Source organism: Chelmon rostratus, chromosome 6 (genome assembly GCF_017976325.1).
Source record: "Chelmon rostratus isolate fCheRos1 chromosome 6, fCheRos1.pri, whole genome shotgun sequence".
NCBI lineage: Eukaryota > Metazoa > Chordata > Actinopteri > Chaetodontiformes > Chaetodontidae > Chelmon > Chelmon rostratus.
In genome coordinates, this window is record NC_055663.1 from 2,560,707 (window position 1) to 2,586,555 (window position 25,849).

General features: G+C 40.8%; 3 protein-coding genes across 6 annotated transcripts in view; 2 read left to right on the forward strand and 1 right to left on the reverse strand.

Annotated features, from left to right (window-relative positions):
* Positions 1-10,945: 10,945 nt before the first annotated feature.
* zgc:153031 lies at positions 10,946-17,209 on the forward strand. Of its 4 annotated transcripts, XM_041939758.1 has the most exons (8): positions 10,946-11,337; positions 11,555-11,717; positions 12,598-12,628; positions 12,724-12,773; positions 13,292-13,397; positions 13,554-13,680; positions 14,183-14,298; positions 15,851-17,209. In XM_041939758.1, the coding sequence occupies exons 2-8, from the start codon at positions 11,672-11,674 to the stop codon at positions 15,939-15,941; spliced, it is 567 nt and encodes a 188-aa protein (XP_041795692.1). In that variant the 5' UTR covers positions 10,946-11,337; positions 11,555-11,671; the 3' UTR covers positions 15,942-17,209. The 4 variants fall into 4 exon arrangements, with proteins under 4 accessions (XP_041795692.1, XP_041795691.1, XP_041795690.1 ...); XM_041939757.1 differs by having other exon boundaries at positions 10,947-11,717; XM_041939756.1 differs by lacking the exon at positions 12,598-12,628 and having other exon boundaries at positions 10,956-11,337; positions 15,851-17,205.
* Positions 16,321-19,170, reverse strand: mterf2 (mitochondrial transcription termination factor 2). Its single transcript, XM_041939754.1, has 2 exons — positions 19,156-19,170; positions 16,321-18,373 (listed from the first exon to the last, which is right to left on the reverse strand). The coding sequence occupies exon 2, from the start codon at positions 18,345-18,347 to the stop codon at positions 17,220-17,222; it is 1,128 nt and encodes a 375-aa protein (XP_041795688.1). The 5' UTR covers positions 18,348-18,373; positions 19,156-19,170; the 3' UTR covers positions 16,321-17,219.
* Positions 19,171-23,557: 4,387 nt separating this feature from the next.
* btbd11b (BTB (POZ) domain containing 11b) overlaps positions 23,558-25,849 on the forward strand; it is a 66,146-nt gene continuing 63,854 nt past the window's right edge. The window contains exon 1 of the mRNA XM_041938799.1: positions 23,558-24,410. Coding sequence (XP_041794733.1) covers positions 23,558-24,410 — 853 coding nt within the window. The remainder of the gene's footprint in view (positions 24,411-25,849) is intronic.

Here is a 25,849-nt window from a genome sequence, read left to right on the forward strand (position 1 = left end):
TTCACTTTTAGACAGTAAAACATGTCCAATAACAGATAAATCCCTTGACAACCAAAAATCTAATTTCTTTTTCATTTTTTTCAGCAGCCTAATCCTATGGCAGCATAGCTAGGGGCTGGTCCAAGGCAAGCCTGAGCCAGCCCTGAATGTAAGCTTTATCAAAAAGCAAAGTTTTAAGCCTGCTCTTAAATGTAGAGAGGGTGTCTGGAAGATGAACGACTGGAAGATGGTTCCAAAGTAGAGGAGCTTGACAGCTAATGGCTCTGCCCCTCCTTATAGTTTTAGAGACTTTAGGAACCACCAGTAAGCCTGCATTCTGGGATCACAGTGTTCTACTTGGGTAATAGAGTACTATGAGCTCTTTAAGAGAAGATGGTGACTTATCATTTATTATTTTCTATTCTGGATTTTACAGGCAGCCAGTGCAGAGCGGCTAATATCAGAGAAATATGGTCTCTTTTCCTGGTTTTTGTCAGAAGACGTGCAGCAGCATTCTGGAGAATTAGTTGGAGAGTATTTAGCAACAAATTGGGACATCTTGATAGTAAGGAATTGCAGTAATCCAGCCTAGAAGTAGCAAATGTGTGGACTAGTTTTTCTGCATCATTTTGAGACAGGAAGTGCCTGATTTTTACAATGTTAGGTAGGTGGAAAAAGGCAGTCCTTGAAATTTGTTTTACCTGGGAGTTAAATGATATATCCTGATCAAAGATGACTCCCAAATTCCTTACAGTGATGCTGGAGGCCAGCATCACTGTAGCTGCAGCTGAGACAGATGGCAGCTATGGAGATTCAGTTTGTATACAGCAGGCCATGATAATGATGTCTAAGCTTACATGACACAAAAAGGTTTTCCCCAGTGTGAGCTTAGCGGGGGCAGCACACAGTGTCACATTACGGATGTGTGGTCAGGTAGTGAGAGGGAACAAGAACAGCCCATCATAATGATATAACATGGTGGTGATGAACCATTTTCCAGATCCCAGTTTGAAAGTATTTATTCATATTCATGTGAGCTTTTTGCAAATGAGACTTGAAGTACCTCAGTTTACTGCATGACTCCATGACATACTAACACTGTGTGACACTATCAGCGGCACATATGTTGTAAAAATAAACTGCACATTCCAATGTATATTATCATGTGAGTTAAATGACATGAATTGACTCTGTGTGAACACACTCTGCTAGACAATAACACATACAATCACTTTATGTTCTGTTCAATATCATACTTTATGAGATATGAGATACATTTTAATAAAAGATAAGAATACTAGCCCACAGAAATGTAACATACTTGTGCATTTGTCAAGTGTGCCTGTTTATTTGTCCTTTACATCCCAGCATTTTGAAAACACCAAAGTAGTGGTGAAAGCTTGAGTCTGATACTTCTGTTCTCTTAATTCTTTATTTTATTTCTATATTATATAATTCGGCAAGAGCGGCTGGTTCAACCTGTTTTTGATGTACTTAAAACATTAATAGTTTATAGTAATACAGTACTGTTATTAGTAGTAATTCCACAATCATAAGCATGATTCTTTGAAAGCAGAAACGTGTGTAACATGTTTGGTTTGTTGATCTTTTCCAAACAGACCATTTTGCATGATAGTCATTATGAGAGTTTTCCTCATTGGGAAAAGGCTAGCATTTCTTCTTTAAAAGTCCGACATCTGACATCAGTGTCTGGTACCGACATTGATGTAAATTACTTGTCAGATCTTCACTGACGTCTGATTCCATAGTCTACATATAGTTCCAGGGTTTTTATATATATACATATATATATATATATATATATATATGCACAGTTCTTGCACTTTTATGACCTTATGAAACAGTTGTCAATTTGCTATTGCACTCTGAAATATCGTATTACTTTTGAAGTCTTAGAAATCTACTTACCAGGAGTTGATAATGCTTCGCTGTTGACTTTGTTTAAGTTTTTCAAAAAAATTAAAAGACTTGCCATAGCTATTTGCACTTCTTAGCCTATTTGTATTTGAAGCCTAATTAAGCGACAGTTGAAACTAAATTGTTTTGGAATACAATTGAATTTCCTGCATTGCATTTGATTGCTATTTTACTTTTACTTTGATTTGTGGTTTGTTACAGCCTCATGTAACTTGACATATAATATCACCACCACCACCACCACCAACAACAACAACAACAACACAAACATAAAAAAAAAAAAAAAAAAAAAAAAATTTATATATATTAATATCAGTATCGGCTGATAACCAAATTCAGTTATTGGAACTGAGCTGAAAGGAAAGGGGGATTGGTGCAGCTCTACTTTTAAATCGCTGTTTTATTTTTTTTAACTTTAATGTTTTGGTTTACAGTCATCTCTTTCAGCAATCTTGTTTCCAGCAGCAGCTGTTTTTATTGGAAGTGCTGTAAAAACCCTTTGCTTAATAAAACGATAGTATGTCAGTGCTGTGTTTACATCTTGTTGCACTAAATGGCAAAAAAACAATGAATGCGACCCTAACATCAATCAAAATAATTATATCCTGAATATGTTTTGAACCCATACATTTGCGTGTTCAGTTGTATGGGTCTGCCTGCAGTTACTATATTCTTTGCTTTAATGCACAGCACAGTAAGAGAGTCATTGTCACAGTAAAATCACTGTCTCTTTAATGGATTTTTTTGAAACGGGAGATTCAAGTACATTTTAGCCGTTATGCTCTGCCCTATTGGCACCAAGCAATCTGTTGACAGGAGAGAAGCCCAACCGGTTTTCAGTCATCATTTAATGTGACATTACAACCATACCACCTTGTCAGGCCAGCAGATAAGTTCAAAACACAACATCATCTTATTAAAATGGGAAAGAAGAAATAGCATTTTATGAGATTGTACTGTATAATATCCACTGTTAGTCATTACCACCTAAGTAGTAGAAGGGGGGAGAAAGATGTAAATATAAACATGAAAATAATCATGATACTAAAAGTATAAATTTCATAATCACAATGAAATTGTCCAACAGAAAACAGCTGGAAAGAGAGATGATTTATGGGCAGGTTTCATAGCACAGTTATTGTCAGTGGCATATAAAATGCCTTGGCGCTACGCTACAGAAACTGTTAAGCACCATATTCATCATTATGAGTTAAACTCTCAGTACAACCAGGATCCACAGTCATTTTGATGTCCTTGGGGTTTATTCCAGAATGAGAGGATGCCTCTCTTGGCCTCAGTGAGGCCTTTGCCTTTCTCTTTATTGCAATCACTGCAACAATCACCCCGACCACCAACAGCCCCACGAGTCCTGCCCCCACGGCATATGCAGTCACATTAGACGCTGCTGACAGGTCATCTGTGGCGTTGGTTTGAAGGTCTGTGGTCACTGGTTTAATGGTCGCAGGCTCTAAACCCACACCTGTTCTTGTTCTCTCGATAAAGCTCAAAATGGTTTCTTGTTTAAAGACGCACCTGTCATGCCAGTATTGGTCATCACTGAATTCCTCTTCACCAGTATCTTCCTCATCATAATCATCTTCGTAAATGTCATCCTCCTCCAGGAACTGGGGGTCTCCTACAGCAACACACCAGTATACCCCTCTATCTTTCACCCCCAGGTGGGAGATCGTCAGCGAGGACCAACTCTCAGACAGAGTCAGTCTGCCCCTAAGATCCTGCGGGATGCGAATTGTCTCGTCGTGTGAGTCATAGATGAATTCATATTCCCCTGATGGTTCTTGGCGTTGCCACAGCACCCTGTAGGAGTCAACTTTGGCATCGCATTCTATCAAGACGTTTCCACCTTCGAAAACAATTTTTTCTTGTGATTCCTTTTTGGGGCAAAGAACCAGCATGTACTGAATTTGCAGAGATGAGGAGACACATGAATAGGCCCCACTGAGTTCATCAGAGACAGCAGGAATTATTAATGAGAAATCCTCTGATTTGTCTCCAAATGATATGTACATCTGACTGTTCTTCATGCTGCTACTATTGATTCTCCCCAGTGGCGTCTCCCATGTCTGCTTGTTACCATTAGAGGGGCAGTTTAGTACAACTTTGTCCCCATGCGAGGTAAACATGTCCCTGCTCTCACTGTGGTCTGGTGCGTACATGTTTTGGAACATGAGACAGTTCTTACCTTTGATCACAAGACAGTAAAAGTGCTGGTTATTCTTTAACATGCTGTTGTCAAGAATGAGCAATGCCCCGCTGTCTCTGACCTCCACAACACCCCGCAGCTCCTCCACAAGAGGGTCCAGCTGTATGCTGCTATCCAGGAAGAGTGTGAGCCTATAAGAGGGATACATTTCATGGTACCAGCGCACAATGGTTCCCTCCAAACCAATGGAAGTGCTGTTGCACAGAAGCTTAGCCCCTCCATCTTGTTCCTCCACAATGATCTCTTCAGATTGAACCTCCTCATCGCACACAGACAGCTGCAGCGTGTGTTGGCTGACTAGTGTCTGGTTCTGCCAACATTCCCTCCTATAAATCCCTGAGTCCATTTGTGTGAGGTGACTGATCTGCAGCCCGAGCAGGTCGTGTTGTTTGTTGATGCGAATGCGACCCTGGAGGTCTGCGGGAGGTGCACTTGGTGTATTGTCAGCTGAGGAGTTGCCAAGCAGCTGGTCTCCCTCCAGAGCAGATCTATAAACAACGATATAATCCACTCCAAAACAATACCCTATCTCAATAAAGCTGCCCTCTTCTTTGAACACAGGTTCTACCTCCTCAGTGGAGACCTGGTGGAGGAGGAGAAAAAGCAGAAACTCCAGAAACTTGATGGAGGTCATGTTGTCTTTGTGTCCCGGGCCATGTGCTTGTCACACTCTGTGGAGGGTGCTTTCAGAGAGCCTGGTTTAATACAGACACTTTGGTTGTCACTTTAGTTCCGCCTCTAGTTAATACCTGTTTCTTCCTCTTCCACATTCTTCCACAGACTTACACACACTCCTACCCTGTGAGTAGCGCAGAAACACACGCACACGCACACACACACGCACACACACACACACTAAAACACATGTCACGTTATGTAAGGACAGGATTGGCTTATTAAAATCATTTATGTAATTGTGAAAACTCTGAGACAACCGATAAGGCCAAAGAAAGGCCAAGCGACAGGACATAAAAATGACAAAACAGCTCCTGGTTGTACTTTGACTGTGTGTATGTGTGGTTGAATGGTTTTTCACTCGGCTGTGGGTGTGGTCAGTCACCATGCAAGGTCGCTCGGCAGCAGTTAGAGGGAGTGTTCATGTGTGCACGTTTTTTCAAGTATGACTGCATATGTGTTGATCCATGCAAAAAAAATGGTGCCTGCCATGTTGCCTGCCACGTGTAAAAGTTAATAAACACAACAAAGTCACAGTGAATGTGGCAGTTTTATCAGGGCTAGGCAAGTTACATGCCCTACACTAGCTACACATCCATCAGAGGAAGGACTCTTTATATTGGCAGTCTCATCTTAGCATTTTTTTTTTTTTTTTTTTTTTTTTTACAATTGGTAACTCCCAGCTCATGTTTTTTCCTCATTCCTGTAGAAATCACAGGGGCATTGTTACAAAAGAGAGTGGATACTGTCTGTGTGCTCAAACTCCACACTCAAACACCAGGGTAACAGTCAACAGATTGACTTCCTGCAGAAGAAAAGTTAATGACACTGTTTACTCTGCAGTGCATTAAGAAAGTTGTTTCACATGAAACACATGCAGAAACAAATCAATGTCTCTGTGGTTGCACCTGGACATGATCTGTCTGTAAGAAACAAACAATGTCAGTGCACTCTGGTGAGCAGCTCAGTTCTGCCAACATACCCAAAAAAGAAAGAAGCACCAACCTGTTTTCCTTTGAGGCATATCATCTCTTCACTAGTTCATAATAAGTACTATGATGAACCCAGCTACCCACTCAGAGGGAACAGCTTGCAGAGCTTGTGATCAAGATCATTAAACACCAACTGCAAGAAAACTCTGGATGTTCAGTCCAATTTAGTGTATGCTGCAGGGATTGAGGGTGCACTAACTGCTGTTTGAGCTGCAGATTTTTGCCAGAATTATTTGATTACTGGACATATGAACTGCATTAAAAGACTCGAGCTTTGATAAGAGGAAAGAAGTTGGAAATTGGCAGATGGAGCATAAAATCAAATAACATTCACATTTCAACACAGACTTTTCTACCTTTTGCATGAATTTATTTATTTTTTTAAATCAAAGCTTTTTCAGATTGTAGGGTTGCAGACACCTACAGACTCCAAGAAATGATTCACATGGCCTGGAATGTCGTAGGGATGAGGTGGACTCTCTGGAGGCAGTGTCAGAGAAGAGGATGCTATCCACATTGAGTGCCATTCTGGACAATGTTCCCCACCCACTCCATGACTTGCTGGATAAGCAGAGGAGTTCATTCAATGCGTGACTCATTCCTCCGAGATGCACCACAGGAAGTCATTCCTGCATATGGCCATCAAACTTTTTAACTCCTCCCTCAGAGTGTCAGTCATTTGAAATCAATAGACTGGCCCCCTGGACTTACTGTATTTATTTGACCTACTTCACCCCTGTCAGTAGCTGCATTACTACTATAATTCACCTTGCATTGAGACTGACCAGATTGAAGCAGACAGACACGAAAAAAAACACCCAAAAAATACAGCATGGGTGATCAACGTGCTTATTGGAGACAAAACCGGAGACAGATTTTTTTTAAATGTATGACGCTGAACGCCTAAACCAGCTGCTGTGGGACTTTCATCCATCAGTACAAAATAATAGCGGTGAACCAAACTCTGTCGCCAGCTCCTCAAGTCTGGGATATCCCGTCACTTCTCCATATTTGACATTTTTATTAATATATTATTATATTTTGATTACGCTAAATAACTGTAAAGAAATAAGTTATCCTGCCTGCCGGCCTCCGCACAGGAGGAGGCGGTTGCTATGCAGGCTCATTGTAAATCAATAAAATATGTTTTAATTACTATTTTGTGTCAAATTATTGAATGCTTTAGCCGTGTTCTAAGCAGGATAATGTATAGTTATATACATTATCCACTACATATTTTAATTTTAAGTTTAAATAAACAAATAAGAACAATAGGAAGAACAAGAACAATAAAGGACAAACGGAGCAAGAAATTACAACTGTGCAAACCACACAAAGAATTTCAAAAAAGTAAAAAAAAAAAAATAATAATAATAAGTTATCCTATGTGTACATAGGTAAGTTTAAGAAAACAAAAAAAGAACAGAGGTTATTGCACATAATAACTATACATTGGAGTTGTACAGTCTGACAGCGATGGGAATGAATGACCTGCGGTAGCGCTCCTTCCTGCACTGAGGGAGTCTCAGTCGGCCACTGAAAGAGCTGCTCAGCTCCTCTACAGCCCGGTGCAGTGGGTGAGAGCTTTTGTCCATGATGGCTGTGAGCTTGGCCAACAGCCTCCTCTCACCCACCTCCTCTGGGCAGCCCAGGACAGAGCTGGTCCTCCTGACCAGCTTGTTTAGTCTCTTCCTGTTCCGCTCTGTGCTGCCCGGGTTCCAGCAGACAACAGCAGAGGCTACCACAGAGTCATAAAAAGTCCTGAGCAGGGGTCTGCACACTCCGAAGGACCTCAGTCTCCTCAGGAGGTGGAGGTGGCTCTGCCCCCTCTTGTACAGGGTGTCAGTGTTGTGGGACCAGTCCAGTTTATTGTTCAGGTGAACACCCAGGTTCCTAAAACTGTCCACTGTCTCAATGTCCTCCCCCTGGATGTTCACTGGTGAGTGTGAAGAGAATTGGTGAGTGTGAAGAGAATTGTGAAAAATGCTCACACAATTTCCCAGAGCCCAAAGTGACATTTTCAAATTGCTCTTTTGTTGGTGCAGCAGTAATGGTGTAGTTGTCATTTGTTGGTCATGAACATTGTCGGTTCTATGAGCTGACCCCATTAAGTGAAATGTGGGAGCCAGCTCCTGTTAGAGAGCCGATTTATCTTTTCTTCCTTTCTTTTGTGTTATAAATTAATACATAGCAGAATTATAGGATGATCCTATAATATATTTGTTAAATATTATCTAGACACATTTCACTTTGGTAATAACCTTAAGTTAGTTGGGACTGCAGGCAGAACTGACTTTTGCTACGGAGCCGTGCAGTTGCAATATGTGCAGAATGTGGTTTGGCGTTCTTGCTGGAATATGCAAGGCCTTCCCTAAAAAAGATGTAGTATACTGGTATAGTATATGTTGCTCCAAAACCTATATATATTGTTCAGCATGAATGGTGTGCTCGCAAATGTGCAGGTTACCCATGCCATGCTAATGCACCCCCATACCATCACAGATGCTGGCTTCTGAACTGTGCACTGATAACAAGCTGGATGGTCCTTTAGCCCGGACGATGCAGCGTCCATGATTTCAAAAAAGAATTTCAAATTTTCAATTCCTGAAGGATCATAGAACTCAGTGATGGTCACCCTCCTCTCACTTACAAGCACTCATCAGTCATATGGATGCTGTGGACCTCTTTGCAGAGACTGTTTTGGGTACCCTCCCTGGAAGAGCTTTTTGAGTTTTAGATTTATTTTTAAAAGTCTCTGTGTTGAACACACTGGTCTAGTACATGTTTCAGTGGCACAGACTGCATCTATACTTGTACGTCTTGTTTTTTTCAGGATATGATAGAGGGTCTGACCACAGCAGTGTGCCCAGGTGCAGAAGCCTTCATGAGGCTCGAGCCTTCGAGAAAATAAGAAACAAATACAGTTATCATTAACGTTGCCTGATTTACCATTGAATTAGCTGAATATGAACACTAATCTGAGAAACATTTTTCAACAGAAACAGATGCAGGTAAAGTATGATGGTGATCAATGTGACACATCTTGTACACAAGTAATTGAAAGCCTGGTCTTCTCTCACTGTCCAGGTGCTTTGCTGGAAAATCATGCCAGGATTTATTTTCCTTTTCAGTGGTTTCTTCTTTGTACCAAGGTGCAGCCATAATGTGTCATGTACCCTTTGTCAAATGTGCACAATGATTGGAATTGGCAAGCTTGGTTGAATAAAGGCATAATAGAAGTAGTGACATTATTATTTTTTTTTGTAAAACAAAAACATGTCATAATATGCAGCATTCCTCTATAAACTTGTGCATTTCACAGATACAGTAAACATCATCAGGGCTTACACCATCAAAATATGGTGTTTACAATAGATAATGGGAAATTTAAAAATATTTATATATATATATATAAATATATGTTTTTGGTGTGAAATGTGGAGTGAGTTAAGAGATTCAGATCTGTGGTATAAATATCTGGGGCCGTTCAAGCTTGGGAGTGATTGAGGAAAATTCTCAGAGCAAATCTGAGCAAGGAAGGGACAGATTTACCTTAGTGAGGTGGCATGGTTGACCCTGATACATGGTATGACTATTTTTTTTTTTTAGGTGTGATTGATTGATTGATTGATATAAAAGAAGGAGAATGAAATAAAAATGCACATGTGGTAATAATGGCCATAGAATAGACAGTAAAATTGACAGACCTAATCATAGAATTTAGTCTTCATTAATACAGAGTGTAATTAAGAATACTATTTTATGTAATGAACATCTCTGTTGACTAAATTGTAACCCATACTTAGCTAACAAAATGTTTGAAAACATCAGTCTACTTGTTCTTGTTCTTCCTATTGTTCTTATTAGCACCCTTATTGTACTTATTTTGCATCTTATTGTTCCTATTGTTCTTATTTGCACCTCCATTTGCTGTTTGCACCCCCACCATCTCTCCATCTGTTATTCAATCAGCTGCACGTTCAGTTCTCATAGATAGTGAACCAAAGGTTTTGCTGTTACTGTGTCATGTTCCGATCTGTTCTGTTATCCTGTGTTCTCTCTCTCACTCTCTCTCTCTCTCCCCCTCTGCCCGCTGGGTAGCGCTGGCTACTTAAACCCAGTCCAAGCACTCTGGTGCCAGATTGTTCCTGCTTGTAGCACGTACTGTCTTGCTCCTGAGGAAGATTTCTAGCCATGTACCAGCTCTGTGTATTTCAGTGTATTTCCCTGAGTTATTCATTCAAAGTATTTTTTCTGTCTTGATCTTTTGTTGTTACTTTGCTTAGTATATTATTCCCCTTCAGGCCCCTTCTTGTTACTTTTCCACTCTGCATCTGGGTTCCAGTCCTCATTGCCTGAGCCGTAACATACTGTCTGCTTCGGTCTCTGATTTCCATCTGAGTGATGGGCACAAATAACACAACCAGCTGTGTACAGCTGAAGCCCTCACCCACTATTAGCACACATAAGATGACATAAGATGATGATGATGATGAATGTATAAAAGACAGTTGTAGCCCTTAAATATTTCACTTCAAGGATATTCACACTGTCATGAATAATTGTTATTTAAGACACAAAGGTCTGATGTACAGCAGTAAAGAATATTAGAAGAGGGGCTGTCAGGTTCGGCACTAAAGGCCAAGAAAATATTTGTTTTTGATTTCCAACTTTTGTATATTTTGGTCTTGGGATTTCACAGCTCCTGTTGTAAAGAATGTCCTACCAAAACTCCAAAATTCATCTGTGAGTGCATGTGCTTTTGTCTCCTGTGTGGTTGTAAATTGTAAATTCTCATTGTTGTAGAACCTTGATTTGTCTATTTTATTTGCACTGTAATGACACCAGATTTTTCAATCTTTCGTCTTGTTAGCACTTCATTTTGAGTCTTCCTGTTGCTGCTGTAACATTTATATTAGGAGAAACGTGCTGCAGCTTCAGAAACGGGGCCGATTCAAAAACACAGGAAAATCCAAAACTAACACAACGGGAAAGTGTTGTAAATGATGACAGCGGAAGTACTCCAGTCCTCTAGGGGGAGCTGTAAGTGGAACAGGAGAGACCAGGCGAGAGGCGGTTTGTTTTTGATGCGGGAAGAAAGGTGGGACGAAGAGGCTGCTTGCTACTGCTTTGTTATCAAATTGTAAAAGACTAAAGCCAAATATAAAAAAGAACACGTACCCTTTTAGATCTTGTCACCTCTTTACTCCACTTTTCTTCCCGCGTCAGGGACGGGCACGGAGTACTTCCGTTATGTGACCTGGAAATGCAGTTTGTTATCTGAGTTTGTGTGTTTCAGACTTTGCATCGTTTCTGTTTCTGCAACGTGGTTACTTTTAATGTATTTGTTTCGGCTCTCTGTGGGACGGTCTTTTATTTGCAGCACGTTTCTGATGTTTTGGATTTTCGTATGTGTTTTTGAATTGGCATCGTTCATGAGGAAAAAGTTTTCCTTGTGTAAATACTTAGCGGTTTTGCCGCGGGCTTTCCCTTCTTGACCACGCCTTGTAAACTTCATATTGACGTATAGTAAGCCTGAATTAAAATACTACTGGAAGTAAGCGATTGTGTAATTGGTGCGCATCCGCGAGTCACGTTGCTGTGTGATCACGCAGCATTGTGACAGCGTAGACGGGGGGGGGGGCATATCCAGAGGATCCTGTGAAACTCCAACGTGTCTAATCGCAGCTGCCGACTAGTGGCCGGTGATACCCGAGTTCAAACATCATTTTGTTCCATTACACAGACGAAGTTAGACCTTGTTCCTTCCTGTCTGCCTGGCTGTGGGACCACCTATTGAAGATGGAAACGAGTCACGGCGAAATGCTTAAGAAACCTGTGCGCCTCATCGCAGCGGTTTGCAATGACATGGGGATCGGGAAAGACGGAAAATTGCCTTGGAGTTTACCGTAAGAATTAAACCTTTTGTGACGAGGTCTTTTAGATGCTTCATAAGATTGTGTCCTATATGGTACATACATACATACATACATACATACATACATAAATGTAATTCATCAGTGCATACTGAAGATGTACACGTGTAAAATAGGAGAGTCAGTCTAAATTTGTATTTCAGTCTTCAGCAGCATCGCTTTTTTCCTGTGAAGCAATAAGCTTATATGTCATCCTCTACAAAAGTCTTTGAAAAGTTTTGAGAAGTTTAGCAAGCCTATGAAAGTTATTTCCACAGTCCACTATGGATTATTTCTAATGAATTCGTTGGTCCATAAATATACCAAATTTATGGATGATAAATGCTTACTTTGTCACCACAAACGCCCAAAACATACATATACAATGACAAACAGTAATACAGTTTGTTACCAATTCCAGTTCCATTACCAGCTGTATCACTGAGAAACAGAATGTTATGCCACTGAACTAACCATGTTTGCGCTGTACAAACAGACAGACCACGCCCAAACTGATGACGTCAGACCAATCCAAACCATTGGTTACTGGCAAGAAGTGTTGTAGCAAAAATTAGAGATCAGTTTTGGTGATTGGCAGTTGAGTTTGCACATATCAAATCACTACCTGTCCTACTTTATCTGATTCCTCACATAACCTGAAGTCACCCAAAATGTTTTGTATTTCTAACTGACAAGTGACAAAAAAGTCATCAAAAATGTCATATGTTCAGTTTGTAATGTAATGATCAATACAAAAAACCTTCAGAAGTCAGTTATAGTGGCAGTAATAGCAGCACTAATTGCAAAGATATACCAGGTACTAGCAGTATGATGAGGTTACTATTGATAACTTTGATGTGTTATGTAATTATAGGTCTCATCCACCAGGACATTCTTTGCTCCAGGTGAAAACTACAAGCAGCAGTACTTTGATTTAATGACCTATGTAACAGCTTACTGTTTTCTGCTTAATTTAACGTTAAAACTGTGACTCTTACAGATCTGAATTCCAGTACTTTCTCAACACTATCACAAGGGTGTCGAGACCAGGTAATATTACTTAATAATATAGCCACCATGCACAAATTTTCAAATGCTGCAGCCAAAATCACACCAGTATTTTGGTATTTATACCACAGTGATATATCCTTACTTTGCTAAGTATTTACAACAACTTGATAAAACTTTACAGAATATTATTTTATCGAAGAATGTCTCATTAAAGTAAGTAAAGTATATGACTTAGGCGTTATTGGCTATAAGCTTACTGGAGAGTTTGGTGATATATAATGTAAAACAGAAAAGTGTCAACAGTTACAGATTTTCCCACATAGTTATATCAAGGCAGCTTTCCTTTTTATTGCATCTGTGTATTAAATGGGAAAAGTTAGTTGATAGGACTGATTGATGGCAGTGTTGGATTTACAGAATCTTTTCTTTGATGTGATGTGCTGTGATAGAAGATTTTGTCCATATCACCCTACTATTGTGCTCTAAGAAGAGGCGTGAGAGCTGCATTAGTCGAGATGTGGAGTTTAGTGTCAAATATTTTATTGTATCTGTTTCAGGCAAGATGAACATGATAGTCTGGGGCAAACGGTGCTGGCAGTCCCGCCCAGAAATACCATTACCACTGCCCAATGTCCTGCATGTGGTGCTGAGTACGAAACTGAAGTGAGTGCTCTCTGTTCTCTATCATACACACACACACACACACACTAACATCTCCATCAACAAGGAGAGAAAGATATATGGGGTTATCCAGAACCAGTTCTAGGTTTTCATTGTCCTTCATCCTTTTCTCTCTGTTGGACATTTTTCCTCTGACAGCACAGTTCCAGAACACGCCCATTTCCTGTGCCAAGACTTTGAGAGTGCCATCCGCCTGGGAGCACGGCCCCCACTTGCTGACCTGATTGAGACCATCTGGAGTGTTGGTGGGACGCAGGTCTACAAGGTGAACTAGCAAAACTGGAAAAAATGAGCTGTGGACCCCTGTAGAGCTCCCCCTCGATCAGTTCACCAATCTAATCCACATGCTTCTCAAATATGTTTAATCAATAGGCCTTTGTCATGGTAGTTTCAGGACAGTGAGGGTGTGTGCAGATTTACATCAATTTAACTTTCCTACTGATGTGCATGGCCTTTTTGACAATTTTTGCACAAATATACACCCATCTCAAACTATAAACAGCAGGCAAGCTAATGACAGAGCAGGCAATTTGGAGTTCAGTGTTGATTAACTTTAAAATACTCCCACACAAGCAGAGTTGTTCAGCAGGAAACTGTTAAATATTCTGTGCCATTTAAAACCACTTATATGCAAATTGTCTTGTACAGCTTAGGTTCCTTCTGTGTTAATATTGTGCTGAACTACACATGGAAAAGCCAGGCTGTTAATACTGTTAATGGGACAGAATATTGGTTCTTCTTGTTTCTTCTTCTTCTTTGTTGATCAGGATGCGTTGAAGCACCCATGGTGTGACTTGATTTACCTGACGGACATCATGGCAGAGTTTGACTGCGATGTTTTCTTCCCTGACTTCGACAGAGGACTATTTAAAGTACAAGAAAGGTATGTGTTTATCTCACCCTCAGACCGTTAGAGTGCAGGTTGCCCTGACCTGGACCTTCCCCACATCAGAGCCTGCTGATGTTCAATTGTGTGTCCTTGAACTGTATTAAACATTTACAACAGTGTAATGATTAAAGAAAACGTTAAAACATTAACGTTTAAAACATGCTGCACACATTGTTAGGTTGTCCCAAACAGAGATGCAGCCTTTAGGGCATGTCTCCTCAAAATGGGAAAGTCCTCAGGATGTATGTACAGTTCAGAGAACTCAAGCAGAGGGAGGCTGTTATAGCTAGCTTTGGGCTCATCGTGGCTTTGCAGCTCATTAGCGCACATTAAATGGGGTAGAAAATATGTTCAATTCCTTTTGTTTACTTTTCGTGTCCTGCAACCTTTTGCCCAATGAAAGAGTTCAACACACTAACAAGCATACTCAGATGTCATAGCAGGCTTTTGTTCTTGCAGAGTAGAAAAATGCAGCTCCTCATCTGTAAGCTATTAGCTGACTCACCACAAAACTTGCCTGCATACCATTGTGGTCTTGTGAATGCTGCATTCAAACTCCACTGTAGAGTGATAACTTTATCTAAGCACATTTGTCCTTGTAACTCATCCAGTGTAACATGTTTCGAGCTGTGATGATGCCTGAAATTCAATTTTTTCATCATTACGATGACCCAGTCCCACATATGGAGTTAGTTACACAGGCTTTTCTTTTTCTTCAGCAAAAAAAAAAAAACATTTAACCATTCCTCTTTGAAAGCGTAACATTGCACAACATTCGGCATCTACTTTTCTTTTCCTAACAGTTACCATGCATGTCAATGTGACATCAGTGTCACCGCTATGTATATGATACGTTCACCCTGACCATGACCAGAACAGGCATACACCTGGAAGGACTACTATCTATATAGTCTACTATATTATGTTTTTTTTTCTTTCAGCACTGAAAAAAGTAGTTACAGTCTTTGGATTTTTTTTTCATTTCTGAGTTGCTTGTTTTGTTTTCATGAATTGCCTCATGGGCCAGATCACACGGTCTCACATACGGCCTGAAATAGTTCAAAAGGATTATTTGTTGTGATATTATTTGAAAGAGTAAAGTCACTTCAGTTGCACTAAGTAGTGAAGTTGTAAATGATGTTGACAAAAAGGTAGATTCTAACCCTATTTTGGGCTTAATCTTAGTTTTCTATCATTACGGGCAATAAATGACTGAACCAAAGTCAACTGAAGTCAAAGTCAACTTTATTGTTGATTTTGCCATACAGTCCCACAGTGTGTGCAAAGATATAAAGGTAAAAAAAGACAATAAAGATAAAACAGGACAAGTGTTTAAGAGTAAATAAAATATTACACACACACACAAACAGTGAGTCCATAAGGCAAGACCAACTTGTTTTCTGTCAGTACGTTTTCTTCCACAATAAAAGCTCATGGCATTGATGATGATTAGTGCTCTATTCCTATAATGTTCTGAGAGTATCATTAAATTGTTTATCAATTTAACTCTTATGTTTTGACCTGTTTTGTTTTGTTTCCAAATAAGATTTCCTGATGTACCGAGTGGAATTCAAGAGGAGAACGGCATTAAGTACAAATGCCTCGTATTCAAGAGAGTCACTGGTGATACGGTGTAGAAAACGCACAAAGAAAATCAAGACACCATCAATGAATACTCATGACTGTCTGTATGAAGGAAATTACTACATGGGCACTGGAACACTTTTTAAAACTGTTGTTGGTAAACACAGTTCATATGCAAATCATTGCACTCTGGTTTTCTTTATGTTATACACAGTATCCCGACTTTTTGGAATCCCAGTTGTGGTCATGGAGCCTTCCAGCTAGTCTAAATATGGTCCTATATGCTTTGCAATCCATAGAGAATGTGAAACAGTGTGAGCGGCAACACTTAAAGAGCAGTTCAAAGTTTTATATGTATGTATTCTTTATTTTGCCTCTCCATTAAGTGAGGGTTTGAACGTCCATCAATATGACATCCACCCCCCCCCTCTCCTTCCTCCCTTTGAACACTCAAGTCCTCTCTCTCTCTGTTGTGATCCCCATATAATGAGAGCAAAGGAACCTTGAGGCATAAAGTCATGTCTTCTTTAGCTGGGAAGCTCGCTATTATTAAAGGGCAAATAAAGAGCATGTTTCAACAGCTTTTGTTGGCTTTGAAACATTAAAGCATCTTCAAAATGAGACGGGGTGACATTTTTAAATGCTCTCTCTTGGTTTAAACAATGCTAGGTAAGACTATACGGATCATATTATTGATAGTATCAAAGTACAGCTTGTTGTCATTACTGATGATTTTTTTCTGCCTCCATATGACTCACATAAAAACCTTATTAACAAAGTCAAACACAATGGAAAATCTATTTGGCATGAACAAACTGAAACTTGTCTTTGAACAAATATTGAAGAGTGCATTCAAATAACCCACTTCCAAGTGGAAGCAAATGACAGGAATGTTATGTGGGTGCTTTTGAAAGGATAATACAGTATACCATAAACTCAGACACAGCTAAGATTTCATCCCTAAGGTGAACATCAACACAACAGTCTTGTTTGTCCTCAGTTATACTTTCTAATACATTTGATAGACAAGTCAGCACGTTATTAAAGTTATGTTATAAGGTGTTTTATGAGAAGTTATTATGATTAGAGAACTCCTAAATGAGATAAATTCTTTATTTGACAACAGACTACTTCAAAGATAGACACATTAAGAAGCTGTTACGTTTGTTTCAGGAGTTGTTATACCCTCACCTCTTACCAGATAAACTTACTCCTGCAATAAAAGTATGCTGCGATTCATGTCTAATGTCTAATTTTATAGATATAAATGATCACAGGAACAGTATGCATCCAGTTCCAGCTTTAATTCACTTGCATCCATACAACCCCTGTCAGTCACCTCCTTTTAAAGGGGCAACAGGGTTAAAAATTGGTCTCTCTCCACGTAGCAGTAGCTTTCCACAGCTCATCTCAAAGTCCTTTTTAGTGCCATTCAGGACCTCCAGACTACCTGTCCTTACATCATAACCGTGTGCCTTCAGTCGCTGGATGCGATAAATCACTATCTGCATGGTAAGTTCCAAAACGGTTGGAGTCTCTATGATTTGAGACATGCTGATCCTGGCGCTAAGGAGGCTCTTAATGCGTTCAGCCAGAATAGCTTCAGGGTAGTAAAGCAGAGCCGGGCAGTTGAGGATGATGTCCCGCAGCTCTGCCTTGGAGCAGCCCATGGCGTCCTGAGAGTATGCCAGGGTACGATGCATGCTGTCTGGGTTGAGCTCAGTGACAAAGCCCCTGAGTTTGGAGATGAGGTGAAGGAGCTCTGCTGCGCTAAAGCCCTGGTCTTTCAGGAACAGCAGGTTCTGCCTCAGCACCTCAGGAGACTTGAGGAGGACAAAGGGGTTCTGACTCAGTAGCTTCTGAAGCCAGGTCTTCATGTTGGCCTCCTCTCCCCCAAGATCCTGGTAGGCCTGCTGGAGGGTGCGCACCATCACCTTATTCTGTTCTAGTGGCTGGCTGAAGCTTTGAGGAGCACTAGCCATGAGTTTGGTTACGATCCGCTTGTTGAGGTTTAAGCTCTGGAAGTAAGCCAAGTTGTTCCGCTGGTTGTCATGGTGGCTGGTGGAGGTGAAGAAGGAGGCCGGGAATTTCTCAATGATACCAACCAGCTCCTTCTCGTTTGGGCACACAGACATCCACAGCTTTCTCTGAGCCTGCATCTGCTCTGGGTGACAGAGGACTGCCTCAGGGTGAACTTCTAGGATCCGGGCAACAACAGAGCCCGAGGCTCCCATGGCCTTCAGCAGGTCAGCTACATCTTTAGTATAGGCTGGGCTCTGATGCAGGACCCAGCCCTTAAATTTCCGGACTTTCTGGATGTCAACAGAGAGGTCATAGAGATCCTCAACTGTCTGCTGGTTCTCTCCTGGGCTCAGGGTTGCAAATGGCCTGAGATTTAAAGGTGAAGCTGTGACATGTTGGCACCGGAGGCACAGGGATGTTACGATCAAGCGCAACATTGGTGCAAAGTCTTGAGGCTGGTCACCTAAGGGGTTGAGAGGAGAAGACACTGCAATGGTGACAACCAAAGGCAAGTAACATATAACTACTTACTACCGAGTAAATGCAAACAAACACAACAGCGTTACTTATATGAGCTTCTGACAGTATGAATATCAACAGAAACGTACCCTCATTCGGAATTTTCCACCAGAAAAAAAAAAAACCTTAATACTCATACCTATACTATTTTAAACTGACTTAACTATTGTATACAAAAAGTGAGCGAATCTCCTTAAACCACTTTGTAATTGACTGTCCGTTCTCAGTAGTTTTCGTAAAGTCACTCGTCACAGCCTCGCCTTCATAACACACGGAGATTCTTGTACAGAAGATAATGTTGTTCACAATGTTCAGTGTTTTACAGGAGAAAGTGGAAAAGCATGAGCTAACTCATTAATGTACTGAAAATTAGTCAATCACAATCGGATAACACATTCAAAGTATCGTGCTGAGCATGAGTAAATAAATGTGCGCATCCTTCCAGCGGTTATGCGGATAAGTAGATGCATTTAAGATTTAAACAATAATAATAATAATAACAAAATAAAAATGTTCTTGAATTAGCTGCGTATTTATGCACGTATTTCGCTTGCGAACTATAGAGGAGACAAGAGCAGTACCGCCACACCACTGGCATCTCGGGACAGCATGTGATTTAAACCGGTGATATAACATGATTACCAGCAGTTACTGCTGACAGAGGTACGCAAATATGTGAGCAGGTCAGCTAGTAACATTATACCGACATCTTTGAAAATGACTTACCTTTATGGTACAGATTTTTTCTTCTACTGTTGGTCTGTGTTGTGTTGTGCCCTACAGCGTCACGTAGGGGCGGTGACGGGTACTGCAAAGCAGCAAAACTAAGACCACGTCAGAAACACAATCAATCACTGATCACCGAGGCAAAATTGGGTCAGTTGCAGTTGCTCCCATTGTAAAACAACTAATGACATAGAAATAAGAAATATCTTTAAGAATACCTAAAAAAGAGAGAAAGATATGTACACTGTACTACAATATAAATCAACCATAAATAATAAACAATACAAAATATGTGAATGTAAATATGTAAACTATGTGTATTATGCTGCAATAAATAGCAGCCATCTATATAAAAATATATCTGTTTTGCAACATTCTACATTAAGTAAAAAGAATAACAGAATACTAGAATTGCTAATACTAATACTATGATAATAATAACAATACCCACAATACAAACAGTTGTAATAATATATATAATCATAAGGTTCAACTGCAGAGAGGCCATGGAACTGAAAGTGTATTACACTTATTAAATATTAGGCATAGAATATTAGGGTTTTATAATTCTATCAATGGACCTTTTTTTCAAGAATCAAGTTTCAAATTCATAAGAACCAGTGATTAGTTACAAAATCTGCTACTTTCCCACCAAACTGTGAGGTTGATGTGTTTAAAGCCTTAGATGAACCATATGCTCCTGTCTAAAAAGTGGTGGTCTTGCTGACAATGGTATGGCTGAAGGAAAGGATCCTGTTGTGTTATAAACATGAATACTGATCAGTAAATTCTGTGTACCCTTTGTGAAATTTGAATAAACTGACAAAATATCTTGTCCTGGGTTTTCTACTACAACTATTTGGAACTGGCCCGGGTGGTTATCAGTAATGATTATACAACAGACAACAAGCTGTACTTTGATTCAGGGTATGAATTGCTGCTCTTGTGATGCAACCCCTACACCACAACTGAGAAGGAAAACAAATTTGTTTTTGGTCGAAGGTGGGTCGAGGTCCAATGATGGTACATAATCTACACACTCCACCTTCCTATCACTCCCTCTCGCACTCACATCTTGCAAGTTCTGGCCACGGTGTCCCCTTCCTGGATACAGTTCCCCAGAGATGGACTGTCATGCAGTCACAGGCCTTTCCTGAACCTTTCCTTCTTTATTTATCATTGGCTGGTTAGAGAGAGATGAGGAGGTTCCTAAAAACAACAAAGATGTCCTCTTATGTTGTTTTGGTAACAATATAGGCCATTCACATTCAAGCACCACATACACTTTCACCCAGTCAGCAATATTCGTTAGGGTAGAGGTAAGGGTTTGTCTGTTCTTAACCTCACTCCATTTATTTATCCACAGAGTAAGTCTCCTGACCAGCGGTGGCTGCATGAGTGGACAGCAGGTGACCACAGCAGACGCATGGAAACAGAACAACTTGTATGAATTAGTAGGAAGAATGAAATGAACACATCTGAGGAAAATAACATTAAGTTCTGAAGAAAACGGTTTTCAGTCAGCAGCAATGTCTAAATCGTTCTATCTTCCACACGTCATATTGGTCTACACTGAGCTAACACACACCTAAACATCACATTCCAGATTGTGTATAAATTGTTATGCCTGGTACACTCGTGAACCAGAAGTAATATTTGTTCTTGTAAGATAAAGCCAGCGTCACAGGGGAATAATAGGCCTCTGCAGTAGAAAACATTCAATTGCACATAGTTTTTCAAGTGAACTCTAGATGGCAGTCTTAACTGGGTATCATTTTTGAAAGGCATGAAATCTTTTTTCATCATATTTTCCAAGCTTTTTCCTTGCTATGATGAGAGGAGCTACAGCTTTAGCCAATGATTGCCTGCGATACAATGACACAAAGAGTTTGTTGCAGCTATGCTGTTCAGTATGTGTTCAGTCAATGTCCCAGGTTGACTGTCAAACAAGTCGCACTATGCTGTGTAAAATAAAGTACATGTGTTCATATCATCATAGTCATCACTCACACATTATTCTCTCTCTCTCTCTCTCTCTCTCTCTCTCTCACACACACACACACACACACACACACACACACACGCACAATGTATTGTAGTGTATATAGTGTAGATTTACAGTCATGCTAGCCACTCAGTCAGCAGCTCTTTTAGCTAAATGTTAATGTCATGCTCACAATTACAATGTTAACATGATGATGTGTAGCAGGTAGCCTGCAACATATAATGTCTACCATGTTCACTACCTCAGTTTAGTTTGTTAGCATGTTAATATAATTAGCACTAAACATACAGTTGCTGAGGCTATAGGAATTTCATTAGTCTTGCAGGTATTTGGTCCTAAAACCAAAATACTGGGCAAATTTAAAGTTTGGTCTGATGGTGGCATGTAACTAGATGGTTAAGGGATTGCCAGAGTTATTGAAATTAATGTTAAGTGAAATGAATGACTACATAAACGTTTGCACCAAGCACTCAAGAAGATCCTGAGGTAACTGAAAAATCACAACTGCTGATGGCGCTAAAGGACAGGTCAGGGGATCACCAAAGTCAGATACATCCTCTGGGCACCACATCCATACCCATATTGAGATATATCAGTGTGGACTAGAGAGGTGGACCAACCAACAGACTGTTGGACAAACATTATCCTTCTTAAAGCCAGGCCAGTTATGTGTCTTAACATGTCATTTGGCTTGTGTTTGGGCTCCCGATGGATTTTAACAAGAAAAAGGCTTTTGCCACAAAATCACCGTTTTTAATCACATTGTGAGCTGTGCTTCCTCCGTCATACTGCCCCTTCTAAACTAAGTTTGATTAAAGCAAGCAACATTGTCTGCTGTCATAGAGCACTTAGTGAGGTTACTGGGATAAATTAACATGATTAAAATCAATCAATCTCTCTGCCTGTCTTCCTGAACCAGTATAAAGAGGACACTACTGTTATGAAGCCACGTCTTTCTCCTTTTGTGTATGAGAATACCCAGTGATAGAGGACATGGTTACTTGGAGGTAGTCAGGCATGACCATCCCAGTACTCAAGATTTCTCATGGATACTGATATCTGACCCCACTCACCTCTATTGTCTGGTGTGTTTTGACCTCTGTCATCCTACTGCATTCTTCTCTGTACTGTTCTGTACCTTCCTGTAGACCTTGAAGTAATGAATAAGCATAGTCTGTACACTTTTCACACTCAGAGCAGAGAGAGACCCCTCTTAAACATTGTATGCATTTTTTTTTATATTCGTTGAAATTCTGTATCACAAATCAATTTCCCCTGATAAATAAACTGAAGTTCTATTGCACAACACCAGAGTTGCTCCACTGTTGCTCCAGAGAGACATCCAACCTTCTGTCAAATGCAGAAGCTACAGTCTGTCTACATCTTACAGCAGTCACAGATCTGTTAGAAATCTCAATTTAATGGGATTTTACTCAGATTATTACTTCAGATTAGATTTTTTTCAGCCTTGTGGACATTTAACAGTCATTTGCACTAATATTATTCTCAGTACACCTAAATCAAATACGTCATAGCTGTTGTTTGAGAATAAAAAATGTTTCTACATTAAAAAAAATAAATCATGGCATCATTGCTTTCATTTAAGGTGAACTATGGTTCATTCAGATTCCACAGAGTCCATGAAAAAATAGTCAAGGTTCGAGGCCCTGTTAGTGATCCCAGCTAATGACCTTGAAAGTAATTCAGTTCTTTTCATTGAGTTCTCCTCCAGAGGAACAGAGAAGGATACATTATAGATGCAATCTATTATTAATGGCCTTGAGTCATGTTACGATCAGACATGGGCCCTCGGAAAATTTCTGAAAAGGCTGATTCCTCTGGAGGACTTGTCCTCTACACAAATCAGCCACTTCTACACTATGGGATTTATTATTCAGTGCATTTTCTTTGTTTGACATATAACATTTGACAGTATTTCTGCATTTAAGATATTCCAAAGTTTGAAAAATGAAGTCTTCCCCAAACTGGTGTATAGAGAGTAAGAATTAAAGAAACACTGTTCTAAATGTCTACAACGCCTTTTACCAGTTTTGTCGTGGTTTATTATGGGGACTTTTTTATTGATCCTGTGAAGCGATCCAATTGAAATGCTTGCTGCTTCATCCCGAGGTTTCATTGGCTGACGACTGTTGTCGTTCTGCACCGCCCCGCCTCCATCTGTCAGGCACTTCGCTGGTCCAGCTCTGTGAGACTGTGGATGCGCCGTAGGACGATACTCCTCTTTAACTTTATACGACAGCCTTGGACTGACTTTTCCTTTAAAAATAATACTATTTATAAAGAGAGGTTGAAAAGGCGTGTGCGCATCCCAACTCCACTGCCTTGAATATTTCCCTCCACTCTCCCAAGCTCTCATTTACAGTATGAAGTACAGTTATGGCTAGGAGCAGCAAGACCGTAGCGAGGACCCTGGAGGATTTGACGCTGGACTCGGGTTATGGTGGAGCCGCCGACTCCTTCAGATCTTCCAGTGCGTCACTGTGCTGCTCAGAGGCACATGGAGGGAATAACTGGCATTTAACCGACTCGATGCACAGTCGACACAACAGTCTGGACACTGTCAACACAGTCTTGGTCGAAGACGCCGAGATCCTGGAGAGCACTGGGCAGTGCGCTGAACTACCCGAGCTTGAGGATGTGCCTTGGAACCTCGGGGAAGTGGCGAGCGCACTGAGTAGGGACGAGGAGATGAGCCTGCCGACCCCACCGCAGGACGTACTGCTCAGGCTCTCGGTCATGGTGAGCCGGGCCCTGGTCAGGGTCGCCAAGGAAGCGCAGCGCCTGAGTCTGCGCTACGCCAAATGCACCAAATATGAGATTCAAAGTGCCATTAAGATCGTCCTGTCGTGGACCGTCTCGATGAACTGCATCAGAGCGGCCCTCAGTGCCGTGTCCCTGTACAACATGAGCACGGAGGAAGACAAGTTCAGCCGCGGTAAGTCGATGCGCTGCGGTCTCATCTTCAACGTGGGGAAGTTCTTCAGATGGATGGTCGAGAGCAGGGTTGCCGTCAGGATCCAGGAGCACGCTGCAATCTACCTGGCTGCGTGCATGGAGAGCCTCTTTCGCGAGGTGTACGCGCGGGTGCTGCGCAGTGCTCTGCTGGAGCGGGATAACGGAATCCCAAAGTTCACTGTGGGGACTTTGGAACAAGCTGTCAACAGTGATGCAGAGATATGGGGGTCTTTGTTGTCCTGGCAACACCTGATCTGTGGGAAGAATGCAAGTGGTGAGTTATGAATACTTGAAGTCCATATGCACTATGGTACGTCTTAAGAAAAGTTATAGTAGATATTTATCAGTATAACAAGGTAAGACTTTTGTGTGTCTTTTGATTTACTCCAGAGGACATATATTAATTTAATAAAAGATTCACTTGCTGGCCAATCTCTAATATGAAAAGGTAAAATATCACAGTCTCTCTTTTGTTGAGGAACCATGAAGTCAAACTCAAAGACATTAGTGAAAGAACATTTTTGCAGCTGGAATGGTGCTTTCTATTCTCAGATAGCAAGCAAGCTGCAGAAGTAGCAGGCAGGTGATGACTGACAGTAGAACAGGATGGGAGTGGGCCGTCCTCCTAAGGCCAGCTTGCCTCTTGTGTCTTCTGTGCAGTGTTATTTGCAGATGTCACCCTCTGATGCCCTTCGTATCCTGCTTTATGTACTGTGGCTGTTTTGCTAATGCACACAACGACAAAGTAGGGCCTGATAACCTTGGGCTTCACTTTGAGAGCTTTTGGAGAAAGGGGTACTCCCTGTTAGTTTGCTCCAATGATGCCCTACAGAGGTGAATTTTATTATTTTCACCCAAAGAGGAAGGAGCAATTTCATTCCTATGTACATTTGCTGATTCTGGTGTGCACCTTACCTTCCCAGATAGTTTTCACATCAGCTTTCCAAGTGCTAAAAAAAAGCGTTTGATGTGTACTTTGAAAGTAGCCTAAGTGTAATTGTGTTCAGACTTCATTGTCATTTGCCCAGCAGTACATCACAAACCACTCTAACACATGCTTGCTCCTGTTTTGATGGATCTTGTAAAAGTGCTGTTTTGGTTCCTTTTGCAACAGGTTTACATAATGAAAGGCCTTGGGGGACCTATGTGCTGTAATGCATTATGTAGAGTGATGTGAATATGACTGAGTCATAGAGTGAGGGAGAGAGAGACTGGCAGGCACACTGAGAGAGAGAAACTTAGAGAGTCTCTTTGACCTTATTGAGCAATCACCAGCAGAGGCCTGGCATCACGAGAAGAGCACTTTATTTCACTATGTTTTTAAGGTACAGTGAAATAAAGTGAGTTTATTTGTAGTCATGACAACATATAGTGTCATTATATTACTCTAGCTTGACACGTAGTGCAAATATGCCAAGAGCAGTTCAAAGAGACTACAATATGACACCAGAGTTTGAGTATGAGCACATACTGAACAGTATTAACTGTCAATATCCAGTCACTCTGCACACTAAGGCCACTTGTCATGCAGTGAGGATCCAGCTGCAGGAGGTGTGGTGAGTGTTCAGTTGTGCATTGGACCGGTGAGTAGAATGAGAGGAGTGAAAACATTTTGAGCACGTAGAATCTTCAAGTAATGCCCACGGCATAGTGTAGGGAAAGTGACATAGCGTATTAAGTGTGTGGTGTTATTTTGCATTGCGTTGTTCATTA

What these genes read in the sequence shown, in the direction of transcription:
- zgc:153031 (XM_041939756.1), top strand. Translation starts at nt 11,611, where the DNA reads ATGGAAACGAGTCACGGCGAAATGCTTAAGAAACCTGTGCGCCTCATC. An exon ending in GTGCTGAGTACGAAACTGAA is followed by an intron (nt 13,398 to 13,553) that starts GTGAGTGCTCTC and finishes TTCCTCTGACAG; the next exon opens with CACAGTTCCAGAACACGCCC. An exon ending in CTATTTAAAGTACAAGAAAG is followed by an intron (nt 14,299 to 15,850) that starts GTATGTGTTTAT and finishes TTTCCAAATAAG; the next exon opens with ATTTCCTGATGTACCGAGTG.
- mterf2 (XM_041939754.1), bottom strand. Translation starts at nt 18,347, where the DNA reads ATGTTGCGCTTGATCGTAACATCCCTGTGCCTCCGGTGCCAACATGTC.